Below are 15,668 nucleotides of genomic sequence, written 5' to 3'. Positions count from 1 at the left end.
GTATTGTCTTAGAACCGTTTTAATAAAGCAATATTAATTATAAATAAACACGGTGTAAATTCATCCATCAATCAAAACTTTACCCGTAAAACAAGACTTGTTGAGGAAAGGCCTTTTGTCAACTATTTTCAACATTAAAAAAAATACAATAATCAGCGTCTCAGGACTTGCAACTTAATGTAGAGTCATATGTCGCCATGCTACCAATCCAACGGTAACTTTACCATCTTAATTTTATACAAGAAATAATGTAAACTAAATTTCAATTAGTAATTTTTAAAGGGTTTTTACCCCCACATTTAGTGGCTACATTCATGTATTAACCTGACACTGATGATGGAATATTTATTCCGAAAACGTTTTGTCTATTTAACATAGCCCGACTGGGTTTTTATATACCTTTTTATAAAGGATTTTATTAAAAATTTAATAATATTATAAGGTGTAACTAACATGATTTATTTTCAGTTTTAAGGTCCTTAATATGTTTCGAAAAATCAGAAAAGTATAAAATGGTTTTTCATAAAACTAAACAGTTTTTTGTTGTTTCCCATAATTTACATTTTGTGACAAGAGACCTTTCATAAATAAGCGATTCACATATAGAATTAGTATGAATAGGATGAATAGTACAACACATAGGATAGAAGTACTAAACCAAACATATTTAATTTAACAATCACAGTTTACAGTCACATATTGATTTAACTAGGTGATTTAATCAGCAATGACAGCTACTGTGAAAATAGCAACGAAATTTTGCCCAGCGTATCCCATCCATTTCTTCATCTTTGTCGTGACAAGGAGTACAAGTAGATTTAGCTTTTCTTAAATAAAAAAGCCTTTTTCTAACATTCTGGCTGTATATTACTTCTCAGAGCTGTAGTTATTCCACACATATTCTTCTTTCTCTTCTTCATTCTATTGATTAGACAATTCCGTTACACTCATTAAGCAAAGTGAGAAACCGAATAACTAGACAAATCTTACATTTGCGGTGCAAAAAGAGGACGTGTCCTGTATCTATCGCAGATGACGGAGGCTGCCTCAACAATACTTCGTAACGGACTGAGGTTCACGATACTTTTTTCCACAGTTAAGAAACTCTTTAGACGTCATGGATGAAAACTTTTTCTTACACGATTTTCCGCTTCCTTTTTCTGGACAAGAGAAGCAAACATTTTCCACGGTACTATGTCACCGTATGGCACCATATGCAGAAGGGATAGTAGGAAAATACCAGGCTGGTTTCAAAGGTGGTAAATCGACAATTCTTCAGATTTCAACCCTGAAACAAATTTTGGAAAAAACATTGGAATATGCCATTGATACTCATCACATATTTATAGACTCCAAAGCAGCCTACGACTCTGTGAGTAGAAGAGAAATGTTCAAAGCAATGAAAGAGCTAGGAATACCAAATCAGTTAATAAATTTAACTAATCCAACTCTTGAAAAAGTTGAATGTAGAGTACGAATTCTGGGGGAACTGTCTGAACCTATTAAAACAAATAACGGGCTGCGCCAGGGAGACACTCTCTCCTGTATACTGTTCAATCTGGCTCTGGAAAAACTAATACGTGTATCACAAATTACAACCACTGATTCAATATATAATAAATCAGTGCAAATTCTGGCCTATGCTGATGAAATCAATATTGTTGGGAGAACGGAAAACGCTGTACGAGAGGCGTATGTAGCATTAAAGAATCAGCTACAAAAATGGGTTTAATAATAAACACCAACAAAACGGTTGAACAAAACAAATTGTATACTTGGGAGCGCTCCTTAACACTGAAAATAATACTACCGCAGAGATAAACCGCAGAATCTGCACGGCCAACAGACTGAAGACTAGAGACCTGGACTCTACCAAAAAAAAAAAATGAAAACATGATAAGATGCTTCGAAGGAAAAGTACAAAGGCGAACCTATGGAGCAGTGAATAACAATGGAGTGTGGAGAAGACGATACAACTTCGAACTTTATAGAATATACCAGGAACCTGATATCGTAAAACATATTAAGATAGGACGTCTGAGGTGGATAGGACATGTAATGCGGATGGAACAAAATGACCCAGATATATCCATTGGTCAGAGAAGAAAAGGAAGACCCAGAACAAGGTTCCTAAATAACATCGATGAAGACATGAAAGATATGGGAATACGTGCTTGGCGGAGAAAGGCGATGGATAGGGACGACTGGAGATAAATTCTTGAGGAGGCCAGGACCCACGCAGGGTTGTAAAGGCAGAATGATGAGACATTTTGTTTGTTTTTTAGTAATTTCCGTTTTTTTGACGATTATACCTTCTGTAGCTTCTTTAGTTTTCTGTTATAATTCTTCAAAGTTTTTACTAAGATGAACTTATAGTTTGGTAGCTTTTTCATTTCGAAATTTCTTATTTTGCCATTTGTAAAGTAGTACAGATTCGAGACTTCATTCAATTTACAGAATAAACGGCACATGCTGTGATTGGTTCGCGTTTTATACCCAGTCATTTACAAATATAACTTTGAACTACTGAACAATACTTCCCTTGTATTAAGTTTTCTTTTTATTCTAATTCTCTGACCATTATTGATATTTTAAAATTTTGGTGGCTACCATATCCGCTATCATGGCTTTATTAGTAGTAGCTCTAAATAGTAGATTTTTCTTACCATTTCCTAAGTTTTTAAGCCGTGATTTTCTCGTTCTGTCAGGACCCTATCTTAAATTATATCTATTAAAAGAGATTCTACAGCACTTTAATTCCATTTTTGCCAGTAACTGAAGTACGAGTATTTCTACGCTCACCTCTTTGGAGCAAAAACTTTTTTTTATCATTTGTGTTGCCTAGATGCTATATTCAAAACTTCTTTTCCTTCATATTCAACTTATCTTCGTATTTCTCTTTATTTTCTAGACTTTGGGACAGTTGTTTCTGTTTTTTCTTTCAGCGATGCAGACAGCAGGTAAAATATTCTCCTTTTTCCTTTCCTTTCCTTTTTCGTCCATGAGCTACAGTATATCCTTTATCATCCATCCTTCTTTTATCTATATTTCATTTTTTTTTCAGTTTTTCTCAATACATTCATCTTTGCTTGAGGTCAATTATATTTTTGCTTCTAGTACGTCGGATACTTCTTGTTTTACAGTATCATTTGTCGTCTTTTCTCTATGATTAATAACTGTAGTGTATCTAACCTTAATACGGTCTAATCAGCAAGTGCTAAACAATTAATATTCAAAAAAGAAGTACGTTATGTAAATGAGTCGGTCTCGGCCGTCCAACTTATTGGCAATCGAATTCCGATACTTTACCTGTCGCATACCCGTATTTTCCATTCCAGCTTAATAATAGCCGGAGTACCGCCACTGAGGCGCACAAGCGATACGTGTGCCCACGTTATAAACAGTGTATGTTAGTATTTATAAAGTTTCTCAAGGAAAATCTCGCTGTGAATCGCCCAACTCGCGACAGCGCGATTTTATATATTTTTTCGAATATCACAAAAACGTTGCTATGACAGTAAGATCATCAGCTGATAGTGAGCTTATCCGAGAATTTCGAGTGATAAGAGATGCCATCTGTATACGTCCATATACTTTTCAGTATAAGCAATAGGATCAGTGTCAATCGGGTAGTGTAGCTTTACGCGACTATTATTTTTTGTTTTATAGTGCTCAAAAAATGGAGAGACAAAATTCGCAAGTGCCTCCAGACGGGGGTTGGGGTTGGATGGTGGTGTTCGGCGCCGCTCTTATTAACGTAAGTGATATATTTTATTTCCATGTTCATTCAATCATTCTGAATTGACTAGGCACTTTTAAAAAAAAATACGAGTAAATTATGAACAATTTATTGTGCCTGAAATAAATTAATGTATATTGTTTTTTACCACTATCTACTGATAAACAGTAGCCACACTGTTCTAAATAACTTCACCAATGTGGAAGTATAACTACATTTTAAAATCTATCTTCTTTGTCCTTGTCTTTTGTCTTTCTTGCATTATACTGTATATAATATAAATAATTTAGTCTGCCTAACGGGATTATAGGTAAAAGAAGGAATGAGTACTATTTTTAATTTTTATCTAGTACTATTATTATATTTTGGCAAAGTTTCAACAATAACTTCTTCCTCTCGTTAATCTTCTTAAGTTTTGCAACTTTAAATTTGTTTAACTGGAGCATTTTATGGTTTATCATCTAATTTTCCCTTTCCTTTATAGAATCTTTAAAATTATCTATATTTATTGCTGGCTTGACTAACATTTATGCCTTTTCACTAAAGAAAAAACACCAGCTTTCAAGCAAATTGCAAAGCCATTACTTTCTACTTTTATATTGGGTGACAGGTGTGGGGTTTATTAGGAACTTCCGTTTCTGATGAACTATCCTCACTGCCCCTTCCTTGTATTTGTATTGTTTTGGAGGTATAGCTTTCGTTGTTATTAATTTTGTAACATATTCCTTACGACTTTCATCCTCATCAGAGAAATCCTTTGACCTAGACTTAGCTTTTTTGTTTTTAACTGGAGTTTTACTTGCTGTTTTCTTCTTTTCGTCGTTTACAGGAGGTTTTTGATTCGTATTAGCACATTTTTTTGAGTACAGGAGTACAGGCAACCTTTTTGAATCAATCAATGACTCTTTAAAGTTACAAAGGGGGAGTGGACGATCCCTTGATATCTTTTTCAATCTAGAAATCGTTGCCACATGAACGTGAGTCATTAAACAAATTCTTGGTGTATATTAACTGTAAAGAGGAATTGATCAAATTCATTATGAAAACGAAAAACAATACCTTACTACCATTTATGAAAGTGTTTATAATAAAAAAGAATACACGATATGTAACTAAAACATAAAACCAACACACACCAACAGAATCAGTATATGATAGACCCTAAAATACCTGCTCCAGTGCAAACGCTTTTTTGGAAGATAAAACTTTGTTACTTGGAAATTGTAGACGTTAGAAGAAACAACACAACCTTAGAAAAGATACTGAAACACTGACAATCAGAGAATCGAAGACAAAAACAATATCATATACAAAAGGCTTATCAAAAAATTTTAAAATAAATAGAATATTACAATAAAATTTAAAACAACCAACACATTGAGATCTATTTTTTCCAAAACCATATCTACCAAGAAAGATAAAATATCTGCATTTATGAAATACATTATGAATGTGTCAATTTTTATAATGTGAAACTTCAAACCCAAATATTAAGATAAACGACGAATCTTATATAAGAAACAAACAATTTGCATTAGGCAGATTTGCAACGTGAACATTAAGCCACCAATTTTATCTGATTGGCATTTTTTTCACTTTATGTAAAACTGTCGTCTTAGCTTAAAATATAATCATAGATACCACTTTGTAGTCCTCTGTTACAATAGTAAACAATGAATTTTGTGAGACCTTGAATACTTCATTGTGTTCAAATATAGACTACGAACTGGCCAACAAAGTGACACCGACAACCTATCTAGCTGACACTAGGGGTTCCATTCACGTAGGTGAATTGGTGATTGGTAATAAATCGTCAATAAATTAAACTAGCTATTTTTTTTAATAATATAAGGTCTCTGGTTATATTGAAAAGTAATGTAGCTTATTTGCCCTTCAAAATTTGTCTCCATTTAATAATTTTTGTCTGTCGTTCCCAAATTAACGATTGAACCCATCTTTTATTTCAAGAGTGAATAATTTTGGACAGTACGTGTCTCCCTGTCGAACTCCGCCTTCAGTTCTTATTTTGACTGTTGTTAGACCTTCTCGTACGTTTATTTGCATAGCTGCATTCTCGTATATAATATCACAAGAGAGAAAATTTTGCCGGCAATATTTTGGACTGGTATGAAATTTGTTGCCTGACAATTTTCGCGAATTAAATTTTGACAGTTAATTTTGGTATGAAGAGCTGAACCATTACAGAGATATTAATGAAAAAATTGGAGGCCTTTGAGATGTGGATTTATCGACGAGTATTGCGGATACGTTGGATTGATCGAATAAGAAATGAAATAGTTTTACATCGAATGAAAAAGAGCACAAAAACGACAAAAATTCGAATGTTACAATATTTCTGTCATGTAATGAGACAACCAGAGAAGTATAACTTTCTACACCTCATAATACAGGGTAAGATCGCCGGAAGGAGAGGCCCAGGCCGAAGAAGAACATCCTGGCTCCGAAATCTCCAAGAATGATATCAAGAGACCACCGCTAATTTATTTAGAGCCGCCGTAAACAAAGTTATTATTGCCAATATGATCACCAACGTTCAATAGTCAGACAGGGTACTGAAAAAGAAGAAGTAAAACAATCCAGAGATTTAAGGAGGAACATTAAATGTATAGTGTACTATACTATGGAGTGGAATCATGGACGTTAAATCTAGATACAATGAGACGACTTAACGCCTTTGAAATGTGGACCTATAGAAGAATTTTGAGGGTTTCCTGGGTAGATAGAGTTACGAACAATGAAGTACTGAGAAGAATAGGTAAAAAGAAGGAAGTTGAACTTACAATTAAAGAAAGAAAGCTACAGTAACTCAGACATGTGATGCGGGGCGAGAACTATGGCATCCTGCGACTCATAATGCAAGGAAAGATAGATGGCAGAAGAAGCATCGGAAGAAGGCGAATTTCATGGCTTAAGAACCTGAGAGAATGGTTTGGATGCAGCTCAAAACAACTATTTAGAGCTACTGCCTCAAAAATTAAAATAGCCATGATGATTGCCAACCTCCGTAGCGGAGATGGCACCTGAAGAAGAAGAAGAAGATAAATATATGGCATTATTCGAAAATTAAAAGAAGCTTTATTAAAATAATGTTTGTCATTTGTTATTAATTCCCAGTATTTCCTCCTTGGGTCCTTATAACAGCCTGCATACGTCTTCGCATTGTGATAATTAAATTTTGAACATGGAGTTGATCCAAGTCATTCCATTTTGTCTGAAGAGCCGCACTAAGCTCAGGCAAGTTGTTTGGGCAGGGTAGCCGAACTTGAATTCGTCTACCCAGTACGTTCCATAGATGCTCGATTGAAGTGAGGTCGGGGCTGGAAGCTGGCCAATTTATACAGAAAATCCCGACGTCTTGTAAGTATTCATTGACGATTCTAGCACGGTGAGGACGCGCGTTATCGACCATAAAAATAAAATGAGGAACTATAAATGGCGTAAAAGGTATCACATGCTTATCTAAAGTGGTTGTTATATACTTTGCTCCTGTAATAGAACTTCCATCCACAAGAACTAAGTCTACTAAATATACTATTTTTTTGTTTTTCTCTGTCCACAATTTCATAACAAGTCCAAATGTCTATGCTTTTTGAATTCTTCTATATAAATGTAAATCTTTTTAAGAACATATTCATTAATTTTTTCTCTTAAACATTTTTACAATTTTTATATCGGCATCAAGATAACATAGTAATTGTAGATAATCTAGATTTAACTAAGACATTTTTTTCTAATCATTGTTTACCTAATTCACAATAAATGGTAGAGATACATATCTAATACTATTGTTTTCTGTTGTAATGGTTTACTAACATGATTTTAATCCCTTCATTATATTTTAATATATTATAAAATATGAATTTGTAATCTTTTGCTATCTTATATCAGCACACTTTTTATCACTTCGAGTGTGGGTATAATTTTATGCATTAACACACCTGAAAAAAAAATAATTACAATGAAACAGAGTTTTTTTTTATTTAGAAAAAACATATAATCCATATCAACCACGAAGGGTTATTAGTGGAGTAACGTACACAAAAGTTCATTTTATTTACATTAAATATATGTATATAAACGTAAATCTTTTAAATAATTTATTACATGGTCAGTGTTTATGGTTAAAGTGGTTTTGATGTCATCTGAGATTCCATATTTTCTTCTTGTTTCTTCGTGGTACTGGCAGTCAATCAGAATATGCTTCACCGTCAATGGGAGAGAACAGTTTCTGCAGGTTGGAGAAGGTTCTTTGTTGATTAAGAATCTATGGGTCAGTGCAGTGTGTCCAATTCTTAGTCGGTTAATTATTACTTGATCCCTTCTATTGGATGGATTATTCAAGATGGTCTTCACAAGGGAAACAGAGTTATTTAGTTAATTTAGTTCCTTTAACACCTTTGGAGCGTAGACCGCCAATACAAGCGCCTTTACCTGGAACTAACACTTTCCCAGTCTTCAAACTTTTTCTTTTAAATCTCTTTTCTGAGTTCCTGATGGTTCCAAACACTTACAAGTTTCCTTAATGCTACTTAATTTTCGCTTTCTCTTCTTAAGCTCCTCTATCCGATGAAAATAAATATAAACGTAGTACAATGAAAGCCAAATAAAGTTGCGTTCACGTCATCATTGTGAACATTTGCAGCGTTGTCAGATGGTTCATGAAGTATGAAAATTAACAGAAAAGAAATGAAGTAAACAAAAACGGTGAAGGTAGCAAATTTCACACTATGTTAAATGAAATTTAAAAATGAGTGTTTTTTTTTTCATTTGTTTTTTGTTAATTACATTCATGAATAGATTTCACAAAGTAAGGAATTCCACAATAAAAGTGGTAAGGTTATTACTGAGTTACCAAACAATAAATATCATCAAAATAAAACCACAAGCAATAAAATAAAATATTTTTTAATAATGAACGTATTTTCAAAGACAAAATATGACATTAAAAAAAAACAACATCAACGATGTTTGCCTGGTTCATTTCCCCATGATAATCACTAAGTTGAGTTTTTGAACAAAATATTGCTTCAGCACCCTCTATAAATTCGGTTTCATTTAAAGCATGGAGTATAATATATCTGCAATGATATTATTTAAATGTTCATATATAACAACTTATGTTAATACAACAAACCTTTTGCCATAGTTTTAGTGGTTTTAACACCCTTTATATTTTGATTTTGCCAAGAATGACCAATGATCCCATTTTGACCTATCCAAGTTTCATCGAGAAACACGAATTATTATATACCTTCATCCTTCGCTTCTTTATAAGTTCTCAAGAATTGTACTCTTTTACAAACAACGTTAGGTAATTCCGTATCGAACTGTCGCAGAGAACCTTCCTTTTGACTGACTTTGGTTTTTCACCTTACTTTGCAATACTTCCTCTTTCCCTCCCGTCTGTCAAAATTCTTGTTTTACCACGCTTTCGTCCCTTTTGAGAAGTCTTTCGAGCTACGCCTTTGGGGAATGGGCGCACTACAAACGGGCTTTTGAAGTCAGCGTTATTTGTCTTGTCATTAGACTGCAGTGGAAGTGCCGGTGTCAAGTTTGATGTTGATGGATTTGCGGATAGTTGAAGGCTTGATGAGCAAGATGCCGTATTAGGATTCTCTTCTGATTCTGGATTTGGGCAATCTGTCACATAGGACGACAGATATTCGTGGTCGTCAAATATATTTTCATTAACAGGCCATATCCCTGTTTTTTCAAATCTTTTGACAACATTTGCAGAGGTAAATGCTTTTGCAAATGCCTTGCCTACGAGTTCAGCTACGCCATACAAGCTTATAGGACGTCCAGCATGGGTCATCATTCAGTCATTAGCTATGGTGTTGTAGTAGGTTTTGTATGGTCCAAAAACAGTCCTGTCAACAGGTTAAGTTCTGTGCGAGGTATGTGGCGGCAACGTTAATAGCACAATATTATTTTCCTTCGCTAAATCAATCACGGAAACTGCAATATGGGACTCGTGATGATCGAGTGTTAGTAGCACTTTTTCTTGCTCTCTCGGCTTAACGTGGGCTATAAAATGCTGTAAGTAGTGTGAAAAAGCTTCTCGTTTGACCATCCTGATGGATTTGCGCCTCCAATTGAACCCGTTGGTGCACCATGTAACATGTGCTGCTTTAAAACACGCGAGGGAATATCAACATGGGTGGCACATGGTTACCGATGGCATTAACCGCAGCAATCAAAGTTACATTGATCTATCTTTCTCCGGATGTCATACTACCCAGTTGCTTTACACCTTTTAAGGCTATTATCTTGGTGGGGCATGGACTGAAGAATTCCCGGTTTCATCTAAATTATAGATATTAGCAGCGGAAAACTTATAGCATGACATTACTGTCTTAAGATTGTAAAAAAAAGCTTGGATATTTTCTTTGTTAAAACTGGTTGACCTTGCCAGGCTTGTAGCCTCGGGTTTCCTTAACGACAATGATGGATGCCGATTCATGAAGTGTCTTTGCCATTCTTTGCCTGCAGTTGCATTTGAAGTATAATTGTCTGGTATTTTTATCTTGTTTTCACGTGCGCATTGAAATGCTAAGATTCTTTTGCATCATTTTTTGTGAGTCCATAATGAAGCGACGCTACCTGTGTCAAGTACTGCTTCAACGGTGACTCTTGTTCAAGTGAAAACACTTTTTTAACATCGTTGTTCGCGTTGTATTCGAATGTAGGACGTTCGGAGTTTACATGAATTCGAATATGATTAGATAAGGTTAATCGACAAATATCATATTTTTTGGCAGCTTGTCGAACCAGAATCTTATTTTCGAGGACGTCTTCGACAGCTTTCTGCAAAGCACCTACATTCACTTTGTCTCTTTTTATTCCACTTTTGCTTTGTGGCATTTTTTCTGTAAAGAAGTTTGGTGTCAGTTTACTTGTTATTTAAGTAAAAAATCATTAAAGTTCAATTTTGTAGAGTTTATTAGCCGAGTGCAGTGAGGTTAATAAATCACATGAGATGTGCGATAAAAATTGCCTTAATGCCGCGGTGCATATTAAAGCAAAGAGACCATTGAGCTTTCTCTGATTTCAAAATTATGTATTGCCTATGCATTAAAAACACGTCAGTGCCGATTTCGCCTTACTTTAGTGTCTACTTCCAGTGAAATTACAGATAAATTAGACAAAGTAAAATGTTTTGTCTTGTTGTACCTTTGGCCATTGCCAGCTGTACCTCTTCTTCTTCTTCTTTTGGCATCATAACCCTGGATGGGTCTTTGCCTGTCTGGCTATGTCCTTCCATTCAGATCTCTCTTGTGCCCTTCTTCTCCATTGTCTTATGTTCATTGTGTTCAGGTCGTCTTCCACGTCATCCAACCATCTCGTTCTGGGCCTTCCTTTTTTTCGCCTTCCTATGGGCTTCCATTGTAACATTTTCTTTGTTGTTTTTGCATCGTTTTGTCTCTGCACATGTCCCAGCCATGACAGTCTTTGACTTTTCACAAATCTTACAATGTCATAACCTTCATTTAACTCATTAACCTCGTCGTTTCTCCTGATTCTCCATGTGCCATCTTCCTCTTGTACCGGTCCATATACTTTCCTCAGTATTTTTCTCTCGAATGTCCTGAGTTGGGCTTCATCTTTTTTCGTCATTACCCAAGTTTCACATCCATAGGTTACTACGGGTCTAATCAGTGTTCTGTAGATAGTCATTTTGCTTCTTTTGTCTAATAATTTCGATGTCATCAATCTTTTATTAGCATAGTATGTACGATTCCCGCTGGAAATACGTGCACTAATTTCGCTACTTACGGAGTTATTCTGATTGATTTCTGTGCCGAGATATGTAAAGGCATCCACTCGTTCGATAGTATAGTTGTCTATTGTGATATTATTTTCATTGTCAGTTATTCTTTTGACTGTCATATACTTCGTTTTTGCTTCGTTTATTTTGAGACCTCTTTTTCTTGCTTCAGGATCAATTTGTTTGAACACTTCCATTAGTCGTGGCTTATTTCTACTAATGATGGCTACATCGTCTGCATATGCAGTAATTTGTACTGATTTGGTGTTTATATGGCCGGTTATATTGGTTTTTCTGATGACTGCCTCAAGAACTAGGTTGAATAGCATGGTTGATAGGGCATCTCCCTGTCTTACTCCCATGTTGATGTTAAACAAGGGAGTCAGTTCTCCATCTACTCTGACTGCGGCTTTTGAACCCTGCAATGTCATTTTTATGAGGCTGATGTATTTCTTAGGTATACCTAGTCTTTGTCTCTTTTCACACTATCAAAAGCTTGTTTAAAGTCTATATACATATTATATAGGTCTATGTCGTATTCATAAGCTTTTTCTTGTATCGTTCTTAGTATGAATATGTTATCTGTAGTGGCTCTATTTGGTCTGAATCCATTTTGATAATCACCAATTATATTTAGTACCGGAGTATTCTAATAATCTATTGTAGATTATACCAGAAAGAATTTTGTATATTACATTTAGCAATGTAATTGGCCTATAATTCTGGCATTCCCTCTTATCTCCTTTTTTATATATTGGCTGTATGAGGCCAACTGTCCATTCCTCTGGCATTTGCTCCTTCGTCCATATTAATGTTATTAGGTAATGGATTCTTTCCCAGAGTTCGGATCCTCCATTCTTTAATAATTCTGCCGAAATTCCGTCCGTTCCTGGTGCTTTATTATTTTTTAGTTTATTTATTATCTGAACTACTTCTTCATAACTTGGATTTTCGATGTGCAGCTCCGCCGTATAATATATTGTCTCGTTCTGATCATTTTCGTTGTCTGCATTTAGATTTTCTTCGAAATATTGTTTCCATCTCATTATAATTTTTTGCTTCTCTGTTAGTAGTTCTCCGTCCTTGTCTTTGCATATCGTTAGTTTTGGTCTAAATGACTGTGTGCTTTCTTTTATGCATTTATAGAATTTTCTGCTTTCGCGTCTGTTGTTATGCTTTACGATTTCTTGTACTTGTTTTTTCATAGCCTCTCTTTTCTTTCTTCTGCATATTCTAGTCGCTTGTATTCTTTTTTCGTTACAAATCTCACTGCTATTTCTTGCCTCAGCTGTACCTCTGGCCAGGCCAAATATCTTTCTGATCAGACTATAATATTAATGTCGACATTAATATTATATTATTAGCGACAATAATTGTCGCTTTTATACAAATAGTTAAATTTTAAGTTTGTTTGCACAAAAATCCTTGTCAACAATACCAACTAAGGTTGATAAATAAATTTTAAGGATAATGGAAATTTTTTCGCATATAATAAGATCTTCGGCATGTAACACACGTTTAACAATATAATTTGTCAAAAAATACAACCGGAACATCCTAATGTCATCGCTTGATATTCAAATGCGTGAAAGTTAATTCAAGGTAGTGAAATAAAACACGCAGACGTCGATTGGTGTTACATAATTTGGTTGAAGTAATTTATTCATTGCCAGACGGGTTTGCAAGTACATCTTATTTTATTTTATCGATTTCCGGACACTTGAGAGGATTTTATCGTTACATAAATCAAATTTCTGATAGTATGCACAAACAATACCTTAATGTAAAAATTGTGATTTTATTTAAAAAAAGGTTTTTATTTATCAATAAGTCGTTGATATATTCTTCAACTATAGATGTGGATTTACATTCTCATGTCGTTTTAACTGTCCTCCTCTCTCTTCCTTCTTCCTTCCCCCTTCCTTTTTGCCTTTTTTTATTTTTATGAAATCTACATAAGTTAAAACAATACTTTTTTTATTCTATAAAAGACCAAGATGACCTTCTCTCGAGAGCTATCTTGAAAACTATTTTTGACTTTACTTCAAAGACGTTTTTGTAATTACAGCATCAAAAATAATTGAATTCGTTTACCAAATTCCCATCAGTAAACATGAGCACGTGTTGATATTCGCCGTCTCATTCGTCAAGAGGCTATTAAATATAATTTATTACCTTAAGCGAGACAGATTCTCATAGTACAGATCCCAACTTGCCAGCATTTTAAATTCAAATTGTATCGTGTTGATTTTTAAGTTAATATATTGTGTTATATTTATGTTATAGTTATTGTTAAGTTATTTACTGGTCGTGGTATTTTTTAGAGTTTAATTGTCATATAATGATTAAATTTTAAGAAATTCTTACACTATAATTTCAAAAATAAATATTTTTAAAAATCATATGATACATAGGTCGTACATTAGTACGACCCTGTTTGGCTTACACGTGGTTCTATTGACGATTGGGAATTTGTAAAGTGAATACGGTTTAGCTCTTAGTTCTCCGGCACCAAAATGACTGTTCGGCTGTGTTATCGCTTTAAAAGTTTTCTTAACTTTTCATATTTGGATATATTTACAGTTTTTCTGAACATGGAGTCATTTTTCTTCTTGCATTCAGCGTCTCCTGTTTAGGTTGCTGACCATGTTTATGATCATGCAGGTAGGTTTAATATTTTCTAGCACTGGCTGATTTGTGACCCTATCCGTCCAGGAGACTCTGAGAACGCATCTGTAGATTTACATTTTAAAGGCCTTTATATTTTTAAGGAGTTCCTTGTTTAATTTCTAGTTGTCAACACCGTATAGGAGTATGGAAAACACATAATACCTAACCATTCTAATTCTTAGAATCATAGAAAGATGCGGTGCTGTCAAAGGTTTTTTTTTTATTTTCACGAAAGCAGATCATGCATGTTCAGTGCGTGAACGAATTTCTTCTGAATGTTGGTTAGCCTCGTTGACAATAGTTCCAAGATATTTGTATTGAGACACCTGCTCAATGATCTGTCCATTAAAACCTAATTATTGTCTACAATTGTTAAAACTTTTTTAAATCGACCATTATTATGGTTTTACTGATATTTGTATGGTTATACTAACCATAGATACTTTATATTGTTCTTAAGCTTATTATAAAATTTATATTACAAAATAGTAGCTTATTCCCAATAAAAATAGTAAAGGCTAAGATATTTTATTAAAGAGTCTCTGGAGATCTTCCAAATTGTTTGTGGTTAGAGATGTATTGTCAGCATATCTAACGTTGTTGAACAAAAAACTCTGTCGCTATTCCAGCTGACTTATTTTCCAATGGTTCTCGAAAAATATGTTTAGAGTCTATATATGTATTTTTTCGTTACTTCCAGCTGTTGATGTTATTTGGACTCCCAAGTATTTAAAGGTTTTATTTGATTTACGTAACGTTCATTAAACCACAGCGACTTAGATGGGCTGGGCACATAATACGAATGCCCGACAATATGATTGCTAAAAAGCTAGCGACAGGAGTAGCTATAAAAAGAAGAAGTTGGTTAGATGGAGTTGAGACCGACTTATGAATACTAGAGATCAAAAGATATCAAAATGTCGCCAGAAACCGATAAAATGCCAGAATGGCGACAAATCTTAGAGCAGGTCAGGATCCACAGATGAATTTCAAGCCAAATATGATGATGATGAAATATTTAAAGGTTTCATTTGATTTTATAGTTCCCTTTTCAAATTGTAGATTTCCTGCAAGTAAGTACACGGTTTTTTGTGTATTAATTGCAAGACCCCATTTGGTGTACTCCTGTTCTAGTTGAGAGCGTGTCCGACTCTGTTTAAAATATGTATGGAATATGTTATAAGCAAAATGTAAACCCAAAAAATGTATTGTTTAATAAGTCTAAGCAGATTGTGATGTACTTTGAGGACATAAACTTGAGACGAACCTCAAGAGACTCACAGAACTATGTGGAACTTTTGTGGAACTTGCAGAAAATGCTAAAGCAATAGGGCTAGCTGTCAATGTAGATAAAACTAAAGCCCTAACACAAGCAAGAAAACACCGAAACTTGCAAAATTTGGCAATAGACGCAAATACTGAAGTAGTAAAACAGCTCACATACCTGGTCGTACAAATAAATGGGGACAG

The 15,668-nt window shown here is 34.4% G+C and overlaps 1 protein-coding gene across 1 annotated transcript in view; it reads left to right on the top strand.

Annotated features, from left to right (window-relative positions):
• The first annotated feature begins 3,411 nt into the window (after positions 1-3,411).
• LOC140435270 (uncharacterized) overlaps positions 3,412-15,668 on the top strand; it is a 79,733-nt gene continuing 67,476 nt past the window's right edge. Inside the window, exon 1 of the mRNA XM_072524089.1 lies at positions 3,412-3,757. Within this exon, the coding sequence (XP_072380190.1) occupies positions 3,680-3,757 (78 nt within the window). The 5' untranslated portion in view covers positions 3,412-3,679. The remainder of the gene's footprint in view (positions 3,758-15,668) is intronic.

This window comes from Diabrotica undecimpunctata, chromosome 2 (genome assembly GCF_040954645.1).
Source record: "Diabrotica undecimpunctata isolate CICGRU chromosome 2, icDiaUnde3, whole genome shotgun sequence".
Classification (NCBI taxonomy): Eukaryota; Metazoa; Arthropoda; class Insecta; order Coleoptera; family Chrysomelidae; genus Diabrotica; species Diabrotica undecimpunctata.
The sequence above is the reverse complement of the archived record's forward strand: the minus strand, read 5'-3'. Positions and strand labels throughout refer to the sequence as shown.